We start from the raw sequence: 23,012 nt of genomic DNA, 5'->3' as shown, positions 1-23,012 counted from the left end.
GTCATTGGAACCGGCGATAAGGACTATACGTTGGATTGATAGACAGATACATATTGCATCTATATATATTCGATTATTTTGTTATCGATGTGGTACTTTTATTGTTGTTGTTATTATTATTGTACTTATTTATTTATTTTATTTTTTTATTATTTTTTTATTATTTTTTTAATACTATTTTATATTATTATTGTTTCTTGGACATTTAAATTATTATCACATATTAGATATGAGCACATGGATTTTAATCTACGCTTTTTATTTAAATACTACCAACAAAGCCCAATGTATACCTACAACAACTTAAATCATACAACTAGATTCAATGTTTCACCCAAAACCTCTGTTGGCTCATTTAAATTATTATATGGCACACATCACACATACAATACATCCTATTAGCTAGTTAAATATGCACGTGTGTTACATATTTTATATATTATAAGTTAATAGATAACATAGCTCAAGACTACTTAGTATAAAATAGCTTGAAACGAACTAGGCACGAGGAGGAAAAGGGAAGAGAAAGGAGAGGAACGATGATAGATTTAGTATTGGTAGAGTTTTTTGTTGCTTGTTTTCTTATTGATTTCAAACAAACAATAAGATGAAAACAACCAAAGATTACGTGTATTTTTATTACTTTATAATCTATCAGTCAAATATAACACAGTAGAGTTTAATAATACAAAGTGATAGAGAACTGGAGTACTAATGTATCACTGGTACAGAAAAAACAGAAAAAAGAAAGAAAGAAGTTTTTGGTCCCAGATTTCACTACATAGGAATTTTCGGTCCCTGAATTTTTTATTCCGGAGTTTTCGGTCCTGGATTTTTTGGTCACAGATTTTACCATATAGAAATTCTCGGTCCGGTTTTTAGTACATTAAAAAATGTAAAAAATGAGGCAAAGATCCATGCCAACAATGTTATCTAAAAATCTATTAGCATATTTAAAAAATTGGGTGTAGTTAATAAAATGCGTGGCGTAGAAATATTTACATAACTTTCAGTAATATGTTTTTTTAATAAATTCCTATATTGTGAAATCCCAGACCAAAGACACGGACCGAAAACTCTGAGACCGAAAATTCTTATATAGTGAAATATGGGACCAAACTCTGAGATCGAAAACTCTGGGACCAAAAATTCCGAATGCCAAAGATGGAACCAATTGATTCGTAATTGATTACTGATTTTTAAACACTGTTACTAAACAATCATTTTATCCGCTACCAACATTCGATGACGTTATTGAAAGTATTTCTAACGCAAAACCAAACATTCTTCTGTGTTAGATTTACTATCAGATTTCTACCAGCTACTGTTAGATACTGCAACAGCTCACAAAAGAGCTTTTAGTAATTACGACGGTCATTACGAATTTATAAGATTGTCGCAAGATTTAGCAAATTCACCGTTTTTTCAACTCTTACCACAATCAGTATTTAAACAATTAACAAACATAACTTGCTTAGTGTATGTAGACGATATAACTTGCTTTTCCAATGGAGGGGTGGATCTTGTCGAACATTTAAATGAAATATTCCAATGTTTTAGAGACGCAAAACTTAAACTTCATCCGAGGAAATGACAATTCGCAAAAAACAAAGTTTTGCATCTTAGTTATTATAATACAGATATGTATTGAAAACAGATCTAAACAAAATGAAATTGATCCAAAATTTCTCTGTTCCCTATAATTTGAAATCTCTATGTTCGTTCATTGGTTTGGCACAATTTTATCGCAGATTCATTTACAAACAAATATGTGCGTGCCATAGATTTATTCTTAAGTTATACTATTTATGTTTTATTAATATAAAGTTTACGTGTTGAATGAGCGTTAAATGTTGTTTCTGTGTGTGGAGAAACTGAAATTTTTTCTGCACTAAAAATATATTTATTTTTTATCATCATTATCATTAATATTTGAGATAAGAAAGTAGTTATAAAATGAAATTGTATTATTTTTAATATTTATTTTTGCATTATCATCATTTAAAAAATCTATTCCTATTACATAGATTACGTGTAACGTGAAACGTGACATGCAATTTTAAATGTTGAATTTCAACGTATGTTGATTAGGCTTAACACTTTTTTTAGTTATCCATCAGCGCTATGTACTTCTAAAATATTGTTTTTATCTAATTGTTTTAATAAATTTAATTTTGTTGCAACTTTTTCGTGAATGGATGAAATTTTAGCACCAGTATCAATAAGCCATTAAAATGGTGATTGCATATGCTAATGTGAATCTTATTACTGCTATTTGTTTGAAATGTGTGATTCTTATGACGTGTATGAAATTTTGCGGCTTTTAGCAGGTATGAGTAGTGCATGATCGTCATGTCGTCTTCAAACGACAAACTGTCGTGAAATGGTTATACTTGGAATACTTGTAACACTGTTTGTTAAAGGCTAAAATTAATTCTTAGAGTCTTGTTTTCCGCAGCGTTACATTTGTTGTTAAATGCTCTGTGTTGGTCAACTTCATTAAATCTAACTTGCTTTTCATGTCTGTTCTCTTAAAAAATTTTAAAATTCTTACTTCAGCGTTGCGGTATCGACGAAAATGAAGATGACTTTGAATGCGGACAAAATTAACCTCGATAATAATTATAATTATTTTTATTTATTTTATTTTTATTTAATCATTTATTTATGAAAAATTGTATTGAGTAACATGAAAAGGACACCTCAAAAAAGTGTAACACTTAATTAGTTTTTGTACTCTACGTAACAAGCAATCGAGTGCAAGAATAGAAATTGAGATTATAAACATGTGTAAAAACAGCAAAAGCAACATATAAAACAATTTAAATTTTATTTAATTTCTAATTTTAATTTTCATCTAATTAATGTGTTGTTTGAAATTTAATTTTGAGTCTATATATACATCCAAAAACTTGAAATAATCTACTTTTTCAAAGATAGCATCATCAATTTTTAAAGTCAAGTTATTGGTATTATTTTTTCCGCTGTTATTAAAAATTATATATTTTGTTTTTTAATGTTTATCCTCAACGCATTTAATGATGACCATTCTTGCACCTTACTTAGGCCGTCATTAGTCTTTCGATCCAATTCATCAATCTTGTCAGCTGATGTTAACATTGTTGCATCATCAGATAATAAACAAAAATCTGCGGATGCAAATTTTTAAAATTGTTCATTATATAATTCTATAATTTTATCGCTTCTTGAATTATGTGTTAGTGTGCTCACGTTCTCACTGCCATTGAGTTTGTTTTCTATCTTATTTTGAACTGTATTAAGTAATGTTGCAAACTTTGCCATTAATGAATTCTCTAAATCGTTACGGTTACTGTTTGAAATGTAAGCTTTTACTGCTGTCGCGGCCTTCAACAATGTTACCCCCCCCCCCCAGTTGCATGTACGTCACTCCTGTTTTAATGTCATCTTTTAAACTTTGCCAAGCGGCTGAATAATAGTTGATGTCATCTTTATCCAGATCAGCGGTGAAAACAAGTGAATGCCTTCTGAAAAAGTTATCATCTACTGATTCCCGAGCACCTTGTTTTGCAATCCAAATGTCACTTAGTTTTCCAGCGCAACTCAGCAATGAGTAAATTTAGCCAGTAAGATCCACGTATTAACAGATTCATCTTAATGTTGAATTCATTGTGGTTATTTTCTCGGCTTCTGCGATGTTCGTGTTATTTATTTTGAAGTTTTCTTTGATGTTGTCAGTCCAAGTCTTTTTTGGATGACCTCTTCTTTTCTTACCTTCTACATGGTTGAATAAGGCTCTATACGATAATTTCTCTAAGTTCATCCTGTTTACATGTCCAAACCAAGTTAATCTTCTTTTTCGGATTCTTATTATTATATTGCTCTCTTTACAAAGTTTTCTTTTGACCTTGTCGTTTCTTAATTTTTGGATTCTTCTTATACCTACGATCTGTCTCAAACAATTCATTTCTGCGTTAATAGTTAATCCAAATTATTTACTTGCTTTGTTGACTCTTGTGGTAAGATTTTGTAAATTTTTTCAGATTCTTTCAGTAATCCAACATCGTCAGCAAACTTTAGACTGTTCAGCTTTGTGCTTCCACATTTTACTCCAATATCTACATTTTCCAAAGCGACTTGGAATACTTTTTCCAGCAAGATGAAAAATAATGTTGGGAATAGATTACATCCTTGTCTTACTCCCACCTCGATCTTAAACCAGCCTGAAAGTGCTTTATCTACTTTTACAGCAATTAAAATTTTTTGGTATATTGCTTTGATGAGTATTATTAGTTTCTCTTCTATTCCTGCATTTCGCATTGCCTGCTGAGTCAAAAGCTTGTTTATAAATTATAAAATTGATAAAACAGGTTTGGTTTGCATCAATATACTTTTCCATTATTTGTCGAAGAATAAACTTTTTTTTATTAGTCTTTATTATTGCAACTCTGACATACACAAAACCACTTACAATGTAACAGGATGGACGGCTGGGTTGACCGGGGGTCGGCTACCCGGATGAACCTGTAGAAACTGCAGAATTCAATTCGAAACCTGGTCGTGGGAGTGGTTGACGGACACGCCAACCACTTGACCACGAGACCCCTGCCTGGAGGAAATCTTACTTGCTCTTACCCTATAATTTTTTGAACAGTCTTCTTTGCAACATTTTAGTGTAGACCTTGCCAAATATGCTCAACAGTGTTATCTAGCACTTTGTAGTTTTTACAATCTGTTTTGTCTCCTTTCTGTTTATATATAGAAATAATTTCTCCTTTCCCCAAGTCCGCAGGTATCATCTCTTGGTGGAATATTTTTGTATTAGTTCATGGAGTGCTTTTATTATTGTTTTCCCTCGTCTTTTAAACATTTCTGCATTTTTTTCACCTATACCTGGTGCCTTATTTTTTTCAGGTCTTTTATGGTTTTTTCTACTTCTTTTTCGAAAAAATTTTTTGTTCTTATTTTGTTTACCATATTTGGAATTTTCTCCAGACTTTTGGTTTCTACTGCCAGTTTGCAATTGTAAAGATTTTCAAAATGTTCTTTCCATTTTCCTGAATTTTGTTTACAGTCTGTTAATATTTTCCCATCTCTATTTTTTATTGTGGTTAATTCAATTGTATAAATACCGGTCCTTTGTTCTCCTTTATGCTTTTTTTGTTCTGTTATATTAAAAATGTTGTTGTATCTCTACACATTTTTATTTTATCCAGTCGTCCTTATTTGTTTTTAATTTCTTTTTTATTTGTCTTGTGATCCAGTTTATTTGTTTGCCATCAGCGTCGAATATATTTGTTGATTGTGGTCTGTGTTTGAAAGGTGTTATGTTATCTGTTTTAATATTGTCTTCGATTGACTGATGTTTATTATTTATCTTTGATATGAAATGATTTGCGAAAAAGTTGACAAGGATTTGGCACTCATCATCAGAATAGTGTTGTGGCGGACGAGAAAGGAGGTTGTTGAATGATCGCTAGAGATCACGAGGATTACTTTTAGAATGAAGCTCTTCTTTGATGGAGTCAATCTTGGATTGCATAATTAACGTTTTAGCAATCTCTTTAGTCTTTTTGTATTCCGTTTTTATGATTTCTGAGCAAAATCGCTTTGACTGTCTTCCTAATCGACGGCAGATCCGAATTGCATTTATCGCACCAATTAAAAGTTGATGTCTTAAACGATTGCTGCCTCGTAGAGACAAACGTCTAAAAGGTGCATATTTGTCAAAGAGATTGGTTGTAGATGTGAGGATAGCGGATGTAAGGTCGTCCACGTCATAATCACCACGCGAAAGTACATCGCAGAATACATCAGAGAGTTCTTGTTGAAAAGCAGTTGAACTAAAACGACGATAACTACGACGCTGACGAACAACGATTGGAGGTTTTGGCTTTGATAATGTAGTATCGAAGGTCACAAGGCTGTGATCAGAAAAAACACAGTCCATGACTCCAACGTTATTTATGATGCATATATGACAAGGTCTAGTATATTACCATGAGAATGGGTGGAAGAGTTGACATGCTGAAAAAACCCAAAGACTTCAATTGTTGATTCAAGATGCTGTTCAATGACTTTGAGGCTGCCCCGGTGCATTGAAATCACCACAAATGATGAATGGGATGTTGAAATTGATGATGGTGTCGACATGATCACTAAATTCATTTATAAAATCTGTAGAAACGTGACCTGGTGGTCTGTAGATTGAGCTGATGATGAAAGATGATGAATATGTATTGAATTTAACTGAAAGATTTTCGAAGCCAAGATATTTCATGTCATCAACAATCAAGGTGGCTTTGAGTAGGTTGCTGTGCACAACTGCCAGACCTCCTCCACGTTTGTCCTGTGATGAGCCACGATGACGGTGCAAGATGGGACCAAACAATATTTTATGGCATTTGGAGCGTCGGAAGGTACCCATGTTTTCATGATGATGAAAACATCTAAGTTATTTGCCTGTATAACTTCATCAAGCAATGGGGCTTTGTTTACAGCCGATCTTACATTCAAAAGTCCGCACTTTAGGATTGTCTGAGTTTGCTAATGTTTTTCCTTTTCAAAGATTCGAGCGTTTTAAACATAGCCAAACGTGGGGAACTTGGTTTCCAGATTCTAAAGGGAAATTGAGTCTTCCGACAGGCCTTTGATATGTAAAAAGAATTTATTTGTGGAAGAAAGCTTAAAAGCTCAGTACGGCTCCACTTCAGACACTTCTCGGACATGAGCGATAATGAAATATAGCAAACAAAACTCCGGTAAACGAAATTAAAAATTGAAATTTAATTTGAGTATTGACAACTCGTTTACTACACTATTAAATATTTTAATAAGTAGAAAGCGATTTAACAGCAAATGACGAAGGCCAAGAAGATAACACGGTGTTAACACCGTATAGATGTTTAACCGCATACTTTCAACAAAATTGTTGATTCCTCTGACTTTTCTGATTAAACAAATTTGGTGTGACTTTATACGCAAACAACAACCACTCTGTTAACATAAACAAATGCGAAGACTTTATATTCAAACTATTGGCTAGCAAAGTTTTAAACTTATACGTATGTCGTTTATTTTATATATTATAAGTTAATAGATAACATTGCCTAAGACTAGATATTGATAGTATAAAATAGTTAGGAACAAATTAGGTAGGAGGAAAAAAAAGAAGAGAATGGAGAAGAATGATGGTACATCTAGTATTGGTAGTATTCTTGTTACTAGTTCTCTTATAGATTTCAAACGTACAATAAAGATGAAAACAATCAAAGATTACGTGTATTTTTATTATTTTATAACTTATATATATATATTTATTATTCAGTCGAATATAACACAGTAGAGTTTAATAAGACAGCGTGATAAAAAACCGATAAATCATTAATATAATAAAATAATATGATTGATTATCTGGAAAAGTTCAAGAATCTCAAATAAATTGGCAACATAAGGAACATTTGTTTTTTCTATATGAATATTTAAATCTCCTGCCATCAAGATCTTAAGATTAAGAACTGTAATATTTTCTAATACTGATGTTTGTTAATTAAAAAACTGTCTATAAACTGCCAAAACAATAAAATCCTGATTATTTGTGTTGAATTTAATTGCTAAAACTTCAAAAGTAAAGACATTTCTTAGAGTGATTTTTATGTATTTAAAACAGATTGACAGAAAATAATTATGTTTCCATGACTGGGATCACCCAAATTATTAACATAATTAGCACATTATTAACATTCACATTGGAAACATAATCATTCTCTATTTACCTTTATCAACCATTATAAATATACCCTTACTATTACCATTTTTTAAATTTAAATTAGATCTATAATCATTGAAATAAAGTTTATTAGTAGTATAATCATAATATCTTCTAAAATTGAATTCTCAAATACCAAATCTATAATTATTATACTTAAAATTACAAATGTCAGTTGAATTTTTACCTCTGCTTTGCCTCCACCGCAACCTTGAATTTTTCCCTCTGACTTTTTATATTACATTTTTATTTGAAGTTTCGGAATTGTAACATGTAACCGATAGGTCATACTAATTACAACACTCTTCAATTCATCATCCAACGATTTGACATTAAAAACATTACTCATGATGAAATCTTTAGTTTTCACGTTTTCAAACATAATTAATAGCGATCTAATCCCACTTTCGACTTTTTTGCCCAGCCTTGCTATTTTCAAAATATCTTTATCAGTGATATAAACATCAGTCATATGGCCAACAATTTTCATGACCTGACGCTTGCCATTACTGCCCTCAGCCAAACGAAACAAAATTACATTTTTTTCTTTTTTCTTTACACCGTAAACATCTTTTTCTTTTTCTTACAAATTTTTACCTAATCATTCAACGCATCAATGTTTTTTCTTACTTCCTGACCAAAAATTTCAATCCACGATTTTTTGATTTCTGTCTTGAAAGTTTACATCTCTTCAACTAGTACAATATACGGGCCGGGCAAAAGAGATGTTTCGCCCTTCTTGCGTATGGACCGGCCTTTCCGCACGCTCGCAAGTCTTCTTTCAAGCGTTGACTCAATTTTAATATTTTAAAAATACAATACTACAAATTAATTCTTTATAAATATTATTGATAATGATTAATAATCACACAATTAAGATGTTAATAAATGAAAGTCTTTCCGTATTATTTTTGTTGTTATTTTATTACTAGTATTATTATTGTTGTGACTATTATTATTATTATTTAAAATCTATAGTTTAATTAACTTAATGGGATGTACCGTCGGATAGTAAACTTCGATCGAACTTCTTTAGATGATGATGCACTTCGGACAAACTTCTTTGCGCTTCGAATGCACTTTGAATGAACTTCTTCGGACGATGATGCACTTCGAACAAACTTCTTTGGATGATGATGCGCTTTGAATAAACCTCTTCAAATGACGATGCGCTTCGGATAAATTTCTTCGGAAAACGATACACTTCGAACGAACTTCTTCGGATGATGATGTACTTCCCTCACAAAGTCGATGGCCTCCTCGTCCCCGTTGACCTGAATATCTGAATGATTCAATAAACCAACGCCAGAATGAATCTCTTCATTTGTCTCCCCCTTTGTTGGAGTATATATAGCCTTTGCCTTCTTCATTTCTTCATACATCCGATTATGACATACAATTTATATCGGACGATATCGAAACGTTCATCGGCGAACAAATACGGCACCAAATGTATAAACTGGCGCCTCTTGTGTGAGCTCATCATTTCCATACATCGCGAATGCGCCTACCTTTATTCGTCATACATACAGTAACACTCGATTGAAAGTAGGTTACAGTGAACAAAAGTTTAAGCTGTTTGCATCATGTCTTTGTTCTTTATTGGAAATTGTACCAAAGTTTAGGCGTGCTCGATCACTATTGGTTGTTGACCATCGACAGACTCCGCAAAGCCTGTAAAAGTGTGTCACAGGATAAAAATAGTTCAGAATCACAGTGTGCGCATAACGTACGCGCCTGTATTTGTTCATCAACTATAACCGGGCCTAAGTTTAACCGAGCTTGGTTGCTGTTATCATCAGATTTTACAAAGCCCTCCCTCTACTGAACGTCGTCCTCGACGTTTGCTCAACCGGTATCAAAAGTCGTCCTCACCCAACCCAAGGTCTAGGAACATTTCATTCTCGGGTGGCTGATCCCTTCGTGACGGCCGCTTCATTTTTTTTGGCAGGGGCTGCTCGCGTTGGATCCGCTGTCTTGATCCACCAACACGTTTGGCGTCATTAACACAACGTTTGATGAGCATCGTCCTTCCCGCCGGTCCTCGATGACAGGCTCCCATTCATCCATCTCAGCAAATCCATTCTCCCAATTGGATTGCAATGCGTTTGTCTTCATCTTGTGCTCTACCAGAAATAATCCGTCAGCAACCTCTGTACACGCCTTATCGTGCATCATCGCACCGGATTCCTGACTGGTCGCGGGAAATTCAGACCGGGCTCCTCCTAAGTTTTCCGTGTGGTTGATCGCGGAAAGTTTAGACGGGACTTCTTCTAAGTTCTCCGTCTGGCTTTCAGCATTCTTCGTATCAGATGAAACTGCCGCTGTTGATTGTTTACCATGTGACACTGTAATTTCCGGATCCAAACACTTCTCTACGCTGGGCTCCATGGGTGAAAGGCTGTCAAAAACCAGAAATTGCTTGACCACCTTTCTGGCTTTTGCAACGAGTTTTTCTTTACCTGGTAGTTCTCTTGTACCCTGACCCATATCAAACCCGGGCAGAAGACGCGCCGTTAGTTCACATCGCTGCCCTAGCAATAACAAATCCTTTCTACAGATCTATTAAGGGAAAATTAGCTTTCATCTCCGTCAACCATAGATCGTTCGCTAGGCTCTGATATGCCAACCATCGGCCAACTGCTTTTAACTCTTTGTCCAGCACAGTTCCTGGCTTCATTACTGCCATACATCTCGCCCCGTGTCGCTGCAGGCTCTTCTTCTGCATCCTCCTCCCACATAACGTGCACTGTTCCATTCCTGTATACCTACAAAACGTTTTATCGAATTTATTTATTTTTTTCTTTATTAATTAACATAATTATTTTTTAAAAAATTAAGATTATGGTTTTACTATCGTTATTATTATTGGTAAACATTTTATTAACTAATTGATTTCAGTTTGTTGACGTGCACTACTAATGGTTTTGATTTGCACGATTTTCGAATAACAACGTTGCAAGGCGGAATCAGACGTTTGACCGTATATGGTCCGACGTATGGGCTGATCCACTTGGGTGACCTTCCCTCCTTAGCCTTAGGATACAAGTACCATACTTTCTCTCTGGGCTTCAAATTCAACGTTGTAACTTTCGTGTCGTACCGCAGTTTGCGGTACATGGCCGTTGCTTTGAGATGTTCACGCGCCAGCTGATGCACCTTCAGGATACTTTTCTGTATTTTGTCAACAAACTCGCTATGCGAACCAATGTTCGTCACGTTGCTAGGCAGCTGGTAAACAAGGTCGATTGGCATGACATTCTCTTTACCTAAAAACAAACGGTTCGGAGTGAAACCCGTTGCAGAATGCACGCTTGCTCTGTAAGCCGTCATGACAAAAGGAAGTCACGCATCCCAGTCGTTGTGTGAGTCTTGTACTACCTTCGCCAACATCGAATTCAGCGTCCTGTGAAACCTTTCGATTGCTTCGTTAGCAGATGGATTATACGGTGACGTGCGTATCTTCTCGATGTCGAATCTGCAGAGTAATTCGTTGAACAGACAGCTCTCGAACTCACGACCTTGATCCGTAAGGATTTGCCTCGGCATTCCAAACCTAGGGAAAATTTCTGTAGTTAATATTTTGGCAACTGATGTCACCGTATTCTTCCTCAACAGAAATGCTTCGGCCCATTTTGTGAAATGATCTGGAATCGTCAAAATGTAAACGTTGCCCTTCTTCAATTTGGGGTGCGGTCCCGTGATGTCCAGCGCTATCCATATTGCTTGAAAAGGAAGAAGCCCCACGTTGGGCGCCAATTGTAGAATTTTCGTCGACACCGTGGAGGATGCCGCGGTGTTCTCCCCTACCGCCTCTTCCATTGACGTGCCGAGCTTGGTTGCTGTTATCATCAGATTTTACACATGCTTTTTAAATTTTTTGTTTTTTCTTTCTAAAAACCTTTTCTAACTTTGGCCAATTTTTTTGAATTTAGAATACCAACGCCAGTCCATTCAGTAATGTTATTTATCCAAGTCTACCAACTTTTTTCTTCCAATCTATTTTCCTCATTAATACCATCTTAATCAATCTGTCTTCCTTCATTCTACAAATGTGTCCAAAAAACACCAATTTTTTTCTCTGACTTTGTCATATACACTTTTCTGTCTTCCAAGTTAATTTCTGATGGTTTCGTTCTTTACTTTCTGCCTCCAACTGATTCTCAACAAATTTCGGTAACATTTCATCTCAAATGCTTCTAATCTGCCTTTGTCCTTTTTTTTATTGTCCATGTCTCACATGCATAGAGCAAGCTTGGAAAAACGCAAGATTCTATAATTCTCAACTTTGTTTTTATAGATATATTTCCACCTTTTCATATTTCCTCTCAATGATGCGAACATTCCATGGGCTATTGCTATTCTTCTGTCAATTTCTTTTGTGCAGTTGTTGTCACAGGCTATAAAACTACCAAGATACACAAACTTGTCTACTTGTTCAAATATTTTTGATTCTATTTGAAATTCCGCATTGATCTTTTCAACCAACGTGCTAGTTCAATTAGCTTCTGTAAACCTTCTTCACTGGAAGCTAGAAAGGTCTATATCATCTCCAAACCTGAGATTTTTAAGAGTTCTCCTTCCTATGTCAATTCCACCCTGTTCCGAAATTTCCATTTTTTCCATTGCTCTTTCTAACAATGCTATGAATAGTATTGGTAATATTGGATTGCTCTGTCTGCTTTCAATGTCTGCCTTTATCCAATCCCCAAGTTTTGTACCTATTATTATAGACATTTTTGATTTTTATTACAGCCCTTTCAATATTTTGACCAGCTTTTCTGATGTCCCCATACTTTCTAATGTTGTCCACAAACCATCATGCTAGACAGAATCAAACGCTTTCTTAAATTCAACAAAGCAATGGTAGATTGTCTGACCGCTACTTCCATCAGCAGTCTCAACATCAGAATTTGTTGGATCGTGCTTCTATCCTTTCTGAAGCCTGCTTGTTCTTTATGCAGATGTTGCTCTATGACCTTTTCCAGTCGTTCTTTTATGATGGTTAGCGTGATCTTGCATATGTGCTGAATTAGTGCAATTGATCTGTAATTATTACAGTCTTTTTGGTCTTCCTTTTTCGGCAGCATAACCAAAACTGACTTGCACCATTCTTCTGGCCACTTTCCACCTTTCCAAATTTCTTGACAGACGACTTGTCCTCCTGCTCTTATCAGTTTTATCGAAATACCATCCTTCAACGTACTTTTGTTGTTCTTCATTTTAATCATTGCTTTTGTAATTTCTTCTCTCGTTATTGTTAAGTTTTATGTTTTATATTAAAACATTATGATTTATAATATACATTTATTTTTTTTTGGACCAAATGTTCTTTGCTTTGTATGTAACTTCACTTTTTCCTTTCTGTTGATCCGGTGAATAATAAACAAGTCGGGGACGTTGCTTGGTTTATTTCTCTTCTTTTAATGTCTTTCAATATTATATCAATTAATTAAACGATCTACGTAACAAGAAATTTAACAGGTTATGGGACCCAGATAACGTTTTTCTTAATTAATTGATTTGACGAAGAAAATTTAGAATAAAGAAATATCAGAAGATTTTCTTTGAAGACTGAAGTGAAGAGAAAACACGTGCTTTTTCATTCTCTTAAATTTTATGTTTTGCTTCTAATCAAAAGGTCAAATTGAAAGACAAGGAAGAAATGGTTCTAACAAAAGTGCAAATCAAACACCTAGAAGGCAAAATTAATTGGTTGAACTGGAAATCGAGAGTTTGTATAACACTACGCGGCATTTCTGATGCAATGGACGTAGTAAATGGCAAATTAAAAGTTCCAGATGAATTAAACGATGACTCAAATAAAGATGAGATAGCAAAATATCAAACTGCTTTGAACAGATTCAATAAAGCAGATTGTAGTGCTATGATTATTTGTCAACCAACATTACCGATGAAACGTATGAAAAAGTTCGTTCATTCAGCAATGCCAGAGATGTTTGGTTAGAACTTTATAGATTGTATGATGAAATTAATAAAGATAAAGCATACAACTTATGCATGAAGTTCTTTAGTTATAAAATGGATGAAAGTGATGATGTTGTCACTCATGTTACAAAACTCAAAAATCTTTAGAAAGTTTTAAAGGTCGAGTTAGGAAAAGATGAAAACAGTGACTTATTGCTGATGTGTCAAATAATTGAGACTTTGCCAGAAAAATATTTTTCATTTGCTGCAAGTTGGAGATTGTTAAACAAGACTGAAAGTACAGTTGAAACACTCACAGATCAATTGTGTAGCTGTGAGAGATCCTTGGAAGGCAAAACTGAAAGTAATAAAGTATTATTTGTCAAAGCAACAACTGAAAAGTCATCTTAAAACATGAATGGTCAGAAACAAGATACATTTGTCAGCAAATCAAAGTGGCTAATATGTCATTATTGCAAATTGCCAGGTCACATTGTAAGAAATTGTGAAAAATGGCATTCTGATGGTAGACCAGCAAAACCAAGAAATAACAATCTACGCGATGACAATAAGTCACTAGTTGTTATGGAATCAAGTGTTTTTGCAATTGATGAGTCAGCGTACACTGATGAATGGTTTTTTGACAATGGTGCAACGTGTCATCTAACTTTCCGAAGAGACATATTTCAAAGTTTTGAAAAATTTTCTCAACCGAGTAAATTATATGTTGCAACTGGTGATACTGTAGAAGCTTTTGGAAAAGGAATTATTCATCTTCAAGTGAAAGTAAATAATAGATGGCAAACTGTTAAACTTACAGATGTCTTGTATGTGCCAAAAGTAAAAAAAAATTTGTTCTCAGTACTTGCAACTCAAGATAAGAACAGAAATAGCTCTTTTGTTTCAACCTCAAGAAGTTGTCATCTACTTATTGACAATGTGATAAGTGTTGTTGGAATAAGAAACAACAATGGAGGTTTGTTCAAACTTGTTGCAAAAACTGTTAGACCGTTAAATTCTGAAGTCGAACTTAACTTAACGATCTAAGTGACAAGAAATTTAACAGTTATTTCACTTTCTTCTTCATTGATTATTTTTCTGCTTATCAAAATTTCAAGCGTTTTTTTTGTATGTGTTCTTGTCTGTGAACAAGTCTTTAATATATTCAGTCCATCAATCTTTAATCTTTTTACTTTTTGTTAGAATGTTTCCGTTTTTATCTTTTATAACCCTTGACATATTTTTCTGTTTTTCTTTTAACTGTTTAACCAGCTGGTACGCCTCTTTTGTTTTGTTTTGCCAGATCATCGTCTCTACCTCTTCACATATAGTCATATACCATTAATCCATCTTCTTTTATCTGTTCTAGCACTCTTTTTTATTTTTTGGCAGACTTTTTTGTATTTCATCTTATTTTTTTCACTCTATCTTTTTGTTATTATCAAACTTTTTCTTTTTTCTATAAAGGTTAAAGGTTAGAGGTTTCTCTCTCTCTTTTGCGTTTGCTTCAGAGGTTTCAACGACAAACACACACAGCGTATATGAATACGCGTGCAAACCACGCATCATACACATTGCATATGATAGGCGGGGATCTCTTTGTATTCGAACCCAGTCAATGCAATAGCAAGACCAGGCGCCTTTAACCATTGAGCCATCACGCCGCCCTAAGCTTCCATGTTTCATCGCTTATCCACGGTTTTATTTTGTTCGTTTTAAATTTACAACTTTCACCTGCTGCTTTGAGAATTTTTTCTAAGTTGCTAACTTTTGTTTTCATATTGTAATTGAATGCTGAGTCCAATTCATGTTCGATTTTATTTTTTATATCCCCCATCTTCTGCTTTATCATTTCTGTGTTGTATCTCTTTTTTCCATTTTAAATTGTTGTTTTATCTTCATGGTGACAATAAGACAAGGCGATAATCTGATCCAATTTCTGCACTTGGGAAAACTCTACATTGGGTGACCAATCACATCATATCTAAACCTCTCAAGCTCTTTTTTCAGCATTGCAAATGTTCCAGCTTGCCACAGTGACCTCACATTCCAAATTCTAACTGTGAATTTTATCTTCATTTCACCATTTTTGGGACTCAGTAACAAACTTTTCATTGCAGCTCCTAGTCTCCAAAGCTGCAATGCGGTCATTGTTGTTCCGAGCGACGACCGAGCCGGTATAATTATTTGCTGTTGTGTTTACCATTGTGTTTGTAGCGTTTTTAAAACTGTGTAGCAAGCTCCTGTCAACCATCCTTTTTTACCCAGAGAGACCGGCACTGAACTCTGCTGGATTGCAGCCCCAGTGGTGGAGTTAAAAACAGCACCTGAAATGTTTGAGAAAAATCACTTGATAATTTAGTTTGAAATTAATAACAAATTATCAACAAATTTATTAATTACGATAAAATTACAACCAAATTATAAGTATTTCAATTACTTTGAACTAATGGCTAATTAACATACCAAAGCTGGAACTAGTAAATGACAGAATGTTATAAAACCATGAATTGTGTTTATGGTTGTAACCAAACATAAACCTCTAACGAAACCAACCTGAAAAAATTATTATTACAAAAAACATTTCACTCAAGGTATTATTTTCAATTATTCCGCAAAAGTGTCATCAGGCGAATATTTCAATGATCGGGCGAATTATCCGAAATCTTATTTTTATTTTAAGGCAAGAACATAATCGGGCAAATCTTTCATCATTTTGGCGAATCATCGTTTGCGTGAAAAATATATTGCGAGAAACTCAAGTAACTTAAAAAGTGGCTTTGGACAGAAGGAAGTCAAGATAAACGACTGTGAGGAGATCCCTTTTTTGATATGGTCGGGCTTGTGGCAATTCTCAGTAATGTTTTTTAAATTATTCAATGCCTCGCCACATTCGAACGGTTGATGAATTAGTAAGAAATTGGTCAGTTTTCAAGGATGAACATGAAATGCAGACATGGGCGTAGCTAGGGGGTTTGGGGCTTAAACCCTCCCGAAATGAAAAAAATAAAATAATATGTATTTATGTCAAATTTAAAAATTTTCATAAGAAAAAAAATTCTATAAAATTTAACGCTATAAATTTTTTGTTTTAGCGGTTTGTTAGCAATATTCGATAATTAATTAGACATAATTAATAAATATTTTTTTGGTAGCAAAAAATCTTTGCATTAGATCGTGGTTGTTGTTTTCCTTTTTTGTCTGTTACTATGACTAATTGCTATAAAAGTTGTATATCCGATCCGATCCGATTGAAATTTTATTCTTATTTTACAGGTAGTTAAAAACATTTTATTTTATTCTATTTGAATGATTTATAAAATAATTTTTATAAATTTGTTACAACCGTACTCCTAAGTATTTTACAAAATGTGTTTGGTAAAACTATTTTTCATTAAATTAAGGTTGTCAGTAAATTAGAATTTTTGTTTATAAAATCGCAAAATAAGTCCAATTACTAAAAAGTATATCATTTCAATCGCGGTTTTCGATTATAAATCGTTAATTTTATCTAAGTTTGGATGCAGACCGTCGCCATGACGTAGCTAGTGGTAGAACGTGGGTAATGCGGTTTTGGCACCCAACTTTCAATTCGCATCGTTTTGAACGTTGTTGAACGTGACAAAAACGGTAGTTTACAAAACCAACATTTTGTTTAGTGATTTTATACATAGCCACGTGGTTCAAAATTAAATTTGGAGATTAGTGCTCCTACTTAGAAAAATCATTAAAAATCTCACTGACCCTCTGACTCACACATTTAATTTTTCTGATTTATTTTGTCATTAAAGTTGAAAACATACCCAAAAAATTGAAATGGTAAAAGTGAAAAAATGACGTAGCATTGACAATTTGATAGAAGAAGTTATCTCCGAATTTGCCAAAAATGTTTTTTGTGGTAAATAATCGTTTCCATTTAAATGGGTTTTCTTTTTTTTATTATGGACATTAAACGTTATAAAATTTGAACAGACGCTTGAATTTTATTAACACTAAAGTTATCGCCTTTTATTATATTAATGTTTTTATTTAATAATTATTGTTCCAGAGTGACGTGGAAGAAAACGAAATAAGAAAAAGCGATAACTGTGGTAATATGGAATATTGGAAGAAATGGTGGGATCGAAAAGCTACTTCAACATCGTCTGTAGCCGTAGATCATATTTCACCTAAGAATTTTCCACCTTCTTCTGGATCAATTTTTGTTATTGTACCAAAAGAATCTGTTTCTGCTTTTTTCTAATCCAACTGCAGTTAAATTAGACACTGGTTTTTATTGGAATAAAGGTGTGGACAACTCTGTCAAGCTTCGCATATTTAAAGTCTTGAATCCCATCTAAATACTATAAATTTCTAGTCTTCACAAAACGAAATTTGCGTTTTCAACTCAGCTGGATCGATCGGTTTCCATGGATTTCCTATTCTGAAGTTAAAAGTGGAGCATTTTGCAAAATTTTCGTCATTATGGGCAGTTCGCTTGAAGGAAAAGGAAATCATTAGCAGGTGGGTCAACTCACATCTGAACCTTTTTGTAATTAGAAAAATGCACTGGAAATTTTAAAAGCGCATGTCCAAACATCTTACCATAAAAGAAACTATGAATTAGCAGATAATTTTATTTAAAGTGATATCTTCAGTAGTGAGTCATCAGTAGTTGATATAATAAATTCTAAAAGAAAGCGACAACAAAAAGTGAATAAAAACAAACTGTCATCAATAGTGAAAATAATTATTACATGCGGAAAGCAAGGTTTATCTTTACGAGGAAATTCGATTCTGGTCGAATACAGACTCATTTTGAACCAGATGAATCATCTCTTAATGAGGGCAACTTTCGGGCCATATTGAGACTTGTTGCTGAATTTTGGGATAAAATCTTATCCGAACATTTGTTACATTCGTCAAATAATGTACTTTATACAAGTTCACAAATTCAAAATAAAAGTATAGAAATTTGCGGTGAGGCTATGTCACGGACTTTTTACCCGAGATTATTATATCATATAATGATCACGGAAAGTTCTGTTAATATCCTGTCGACTGCACCATGTCAGGTTTTTATATACGAAATCAATAATTCAAGCTAAGAGACGGGTTAAATTCAAACTTCTTTTGAAATATAAACTCAAAATCAATAAAAGAAACTTATATATATATATATAATGTCATAAATCAAATGTTAACATCAAATTAATATTATAACGTTCAATTCCTATGACCTTCATTTTGTTGTGTGATTCAGTCATATAATTAGAATAAATATAACGGCCTTCGCTCATTTTTGACGGTCGAGCAAGGAGCTTACTTCCGGAGGGAAATTGGAGGGTGATTTTTTATCGCCCAAGTCTAAAATTACGATCGTTTAATTACTAATTTCGGAATATTGCTTTTATTTAAAATGTTTTGAAAGGTGATACTAGATGCTGTTTTAGGATAGATATTGCTGTATGACGGTTTTTGCATTTTAAATTAAAAAAATTTTTTGTGAACCACTTTTCTAACACTTGACTCGTTAACGATTAAATAAACTGTAACCGGTAAGGGTAACGTAACAACATTAACGACGACTAATTAGTAATTAAATTACTAAACTCTAATAATTAAGCTAAAACTAAACTACCAATTCTAATTAAAATAAATAACAGATAACACTAACGAACATTAACAGATTAGACTACTAGAGACTACCAACCACTACACTACTACATACTACAACTACTACACTAATAGCACTTGTTCCTAAAATCCTAAATCCTATTGCTTGATTGGTTGTAAAATTTTTACTTACAATGCTTAGGCCTGGGAATAAAGAATATACTAAATTAAATAAATATATTAAACAACTTATCAATCAATTTTTTTTATAAAATAAACAATTTTGTTCAACTCAAGCTTCAAGCTCCTCAAGCTAATATTGCAATTTAATTAAAATTTATTTATTATGATATGAGTGATTCAAACTAAATTTTTTTTCATTTAATGTTTTATAAAATATTCCTCATTCTTAAATTATATTACATGTTGTTATTAAATTTATTAAAGATAATGTGTGATTCCAGTGATTCATCATCCATGACTTGTTAGATCATGATCATTCAGTTTTAAAGTATCCCCATCACCATAACCAATGAGGTTAGTAGAAATTGCAGTTAGAATGTTATGTTATTAATTATCATTAATTTACTAAATGCTGTGCATACCTATGTCAAGTAAATAAAATGATTAAGCATATAAATAGCCACAATCAAATTAATTTATACAGGCACCTATATGATTTGGATAATAATAATTAAAAATATCGGTATCATTGAAAATAAATAGTCATAAATAAAAAATAAATCATAAGTTGCTAAAAATAATAGTTCCTGTAAGATTTTGCCTTACACCTACATCTTTTTTTCATTCTTAAATTGTAATAAATGTTTGTTATCAAATATATCAAGGACAATGAGTGATTTCTCAATCCATGACTAGATTGAATGTCATGATCCTTCAGTTCCTGAGGATCCCCATCACCATTAGTCAATAAGGTTTGTAGAAATCACCCCAGGCTTACCATCAATGTTTTGTAGCCACCTTTTAATGTAGTTAGACATATCATTGAAAATAAATAGTCATAAATAAAAAATAAATCATAAGTTGCTAAAAATAATAGTTCCTGTAAGATTTTGCCTTACACCTACATCTTTTTTTCATTCTTAAATTGTAATAAATGTTTGTTATCAAATATATCAAGGACAATGAGTGATTTCTCAATCCATGACTAGATTGAATGTCATGATCCTTCAGTTCCTGAGGATCCCCATCACCATTAGTCAATAAGGTTTGTAGAAATCACCCCAGGCTTACCATCAATGTTTTGTAGCCACCTTTTAATGTAGTGTTAATAAAATGACATTGAGAATAGTTATTTAAAACAATCTTATTAAAATTATTGAACAGGTATGACAAGATTACTTAATGTCCTAGTTTGAGGAAGATGTAGGCCATTTGTCCAAAGATAATCATATGCCTTAGGCCCATCCATACAAATGCAGTGTCAACACGAATGCATTTTGATCAGAGTCATACATTCTAAATTTTTAAACTTTTCCAGAAATTTTTCTGTTAATTTATTTGTTTCATTAAAAACTTGATGTGTATTTCATATAAAAAAAAAAACTTGATTATGCCAATTTAATTAACTTGTTAAGCATTAATATAAAATTGACTCTACTTGTAATGGTGATTGGTATGATGATGATGATCCCAGTCCTAAGCAGGGTTTATTATTCACAATGTCATTATGCCCTTTCTAAGTTTTAATAAAACACATGGATAATATTGTTGAATGCATTTTATATTTTTTGTATAGATAAGAATGTTGCAATGTACAATGATGATGTGAATTGCTTCCTTGTGTAAATATAACTAACTTGAAAACATGGGAATGTTTCCTTCAGCATTACCTTCCTTTCTCCATCATAACCCTTATAATCTTTATTACAGAAATGGTCACTGCATATTCTTGCATTTTTTGATGGAAGCCATTTGAAATCATTTATTTCCTATCTGATGCACTTACTAAATCCAATCGTTTCGCATTTCTACATTTTGAGGAAATCTGAAATTTTATAAACTGTTACAGAAACTTGTGCATTTCTTAAGTATTGCTTTTAATAATAAAATGGTAATTCATGAGAGCATTATTATAAATATAATGATTATAAAAATATAAATATAATAGTCTATAAAATAAAATATATGTAATTGTAAAACAAAATAGTTCTATTCAGTGAGCATAGGGATAGTTGTTACATTTATTTTAGTGTGAAGTTAAATTTGGAAACAAACCTGTGAAAAGATGCATCAGAAATTTTCTTATTTCTATTAAAAATTAAAATAAATTAATCATTAATGCAATTTTAATGCAACTGGTAGGCATGTCTGTATAGCTACGAAAATTAAAATTTACTTAAAAACTAAATTATTGTATCTGACACGAGAATTAGTACATATACAAAAACTGAAAAATATATGACAATATAAAAATTTAAACATTTATTGAAAGAGTTTATTCAGTCAGAAAAATTAACAAAACAAGAACGAAAAGTAAAAAAGCTTCGAATTACACCATTAACAACAATTTTTCAGTCATTAAAATTTGTAACAAAATTTTAGTTTTTTTTTAATTTTTATTTAATGTGATAATTAATAATTTTTATTTGGTTTAAATTTAAAAAAATAAAATCAACATTACCGAAAATAATTAAAAGTTGAAAAAATTGAGGTTCTTTGCCTATCTCAGCTTCAACCCATAAGAAAGTGTTGTATGTTGGTAAATAGGCCTCCCCTTGGATTCAGTACTTTTTTCACTTTTTTTATGCAATGTATTTGTTTATTAACGTGGTTGCTAAATGTGTTTAACTAATTTTATGAATGTATTATTATTAGTCTATTACTGTAAGTAATTTTTTGTTTGATTTTAGTCATGGTGGTCTTCGCAAGTACTTTTGTTACTTTTTTGATCTCCTGACTTTTTTTTTGTCAAATAAATTTGGAAGAAAAAACAAAATTCAAAACACCAGAAACAACTAATTAACCATAATCGTTCAGTTCAATTAAATATATCTACTCTATCTTATTCCTAAAACATATTCCAGTCGCCATATTGCTTGCTGTTGTCAAAGCGCCCAGGCAGGCCCAAAACAAAAACAAATGCCATAGCGCACAACTTAAAAAAATATTTTTTCACACAAGCAATAACCGTGACATACCCCCAACCCTAAAACGATGACGAGGAAAACAGATGTCATCGTTCCTCGCCTATTGTCAAAGTTCGCCAGATCAGAACTCAATCCATCTGTCGATAACTTTGAAGAAAAGAGCAAGTTCTCGTAGAGATTGTCGGCAAAATCCAAAGCATTGGAGTACCAAAAAATGGAGCAATGCTATTTCTCTTTGATTACCTTGAGTGTCCGACAATTTTGGCAGTGATGAAATTTTGAAGGCCAGTGCATTCCCAGCGTAACTTCCCACATTCAAGAAGTTCTCGTACTGGAGGACAACTCTGAAAAACTTTTTCAAAGATTCGCATTCCAAGATGTTGTGGCACATGGTGAGGAAAGCTTCTTGTCTTTCGTGGATAGAATTGTAAGTTATCCTGTACTCCAATTTGATCAACATGAGATTAAGCCTCAAAGCATAATCATTCAATTGTGACAACTGCTTTATGATCTTCTCTGCGTTACCTAGCGTGCTTTGATCACCGTCAAAATTCGTAAGCAGATCTATCTCTGCTCGGTCGGGTAATAGTTTTATGAGACCTTTCAGTTTTTCACTTTTCTTTTGCTGCACG

At 33.0% G+C, this 23,012-nt stretch overlaps 4 protein-coding genes across 4 annotated transcripts in view; all 4 read right to left on the bottom strand.

Moving 5' to 3' along the window:
• Positions 1–5,455: 5,455 nt before the first annotated feature.
• On the bottom strand, positions 5,456–6,406 carry HELRODRAFT_176190 (hypothetical protein; the record flags this gene model as incomplete). The annotated part of the gene is made up of 2 exons (XM_009023507.1): positions 5,456–5,802; positions 6,172–6,406. The coding sequence occupies 2 exons, from the start codon at positions 6,404–6,406 to the stop codon at positions 5,456–5,458; spliced, it is 582 nt and encodes a 193-aa protein (XP_009021755.1).
• A 1,579-nt stretch (positions 6,407–7,985) lies between these two features.
• Positions 7,986–9,117, bottom strand: HELRODRAFT_176189 (hypothetical protein; the record flags this gene model as incomplete). Its single annotated transcript, XM_009023506.1, has 2 exons — positions 7,986–8,256; positions 8,963–9,117. The coding sequence occupies 2 exons, from the start codon at positions 9,115–9,117 to the stop codon at positions 7,986–7,988; spliced, it is 426 nt and encodes a 141-aa protein (XP_009021754.1).
• Positions 9,118–9,682: 565 nt separating this feature from the next.
• On the bottom strand, positions 9,683–15,826 carry HELRODRAFT_176188 (hypothetical protein; the record flags this gene model as incomplete). The annotated part of the gene is made up of 5 exons (XM_009023505.1): positions 9,683–10,281; positions 10,389–10,515; positions 10,658–11,016; positions 11,495–11,589; positions 15,666–15,826. The coding sequence occupies 5 exons, from the start codon at positions 15,824–15,826 to the stop codon at positions 9,683–9,685; spliced, it is 1,341 nt and encodes a 446-aa protein (XP_009021753.1).
• A 6,675-nt stretch (positions 15,827–22,501) lies between these two features.
• Positions 22,502–23,012, bottom strand: part of HELRODRAFT_176187 (hypothetical protein) — a gene marked incomplete at both ends in the record, with an annotated part of 732 nt that continues 221 nt past the window's right edge. Inside the window, one exon of the mRNA XM_009023504.1 lies at positions 22,502–23,005. Within this exon, the coding sequence (XP_009021752.1) occupies positions 22,502–23,005 (504 nt within the window). The remainder of the gene's footprint in view (positions 23,006–23,012) is intronic.

Source organism: Helobdella robusta (assembly GCF_000326865.2).
Source record: "Helobdella robusta unplaced genomic scaffold HELROscaffold_36, whole genome shotgun sequence".
NCBI lineage: Eukaryota > Metazoa > Annelida > Clitellata > Rhynchobdellida > Glossiphoniidae > Helobdella > Helobdella robusta.
Note: the sequence above shows the minus strand (reverse complement) of the source record. Positions and strands in the feature narration are given on the sequence as shown.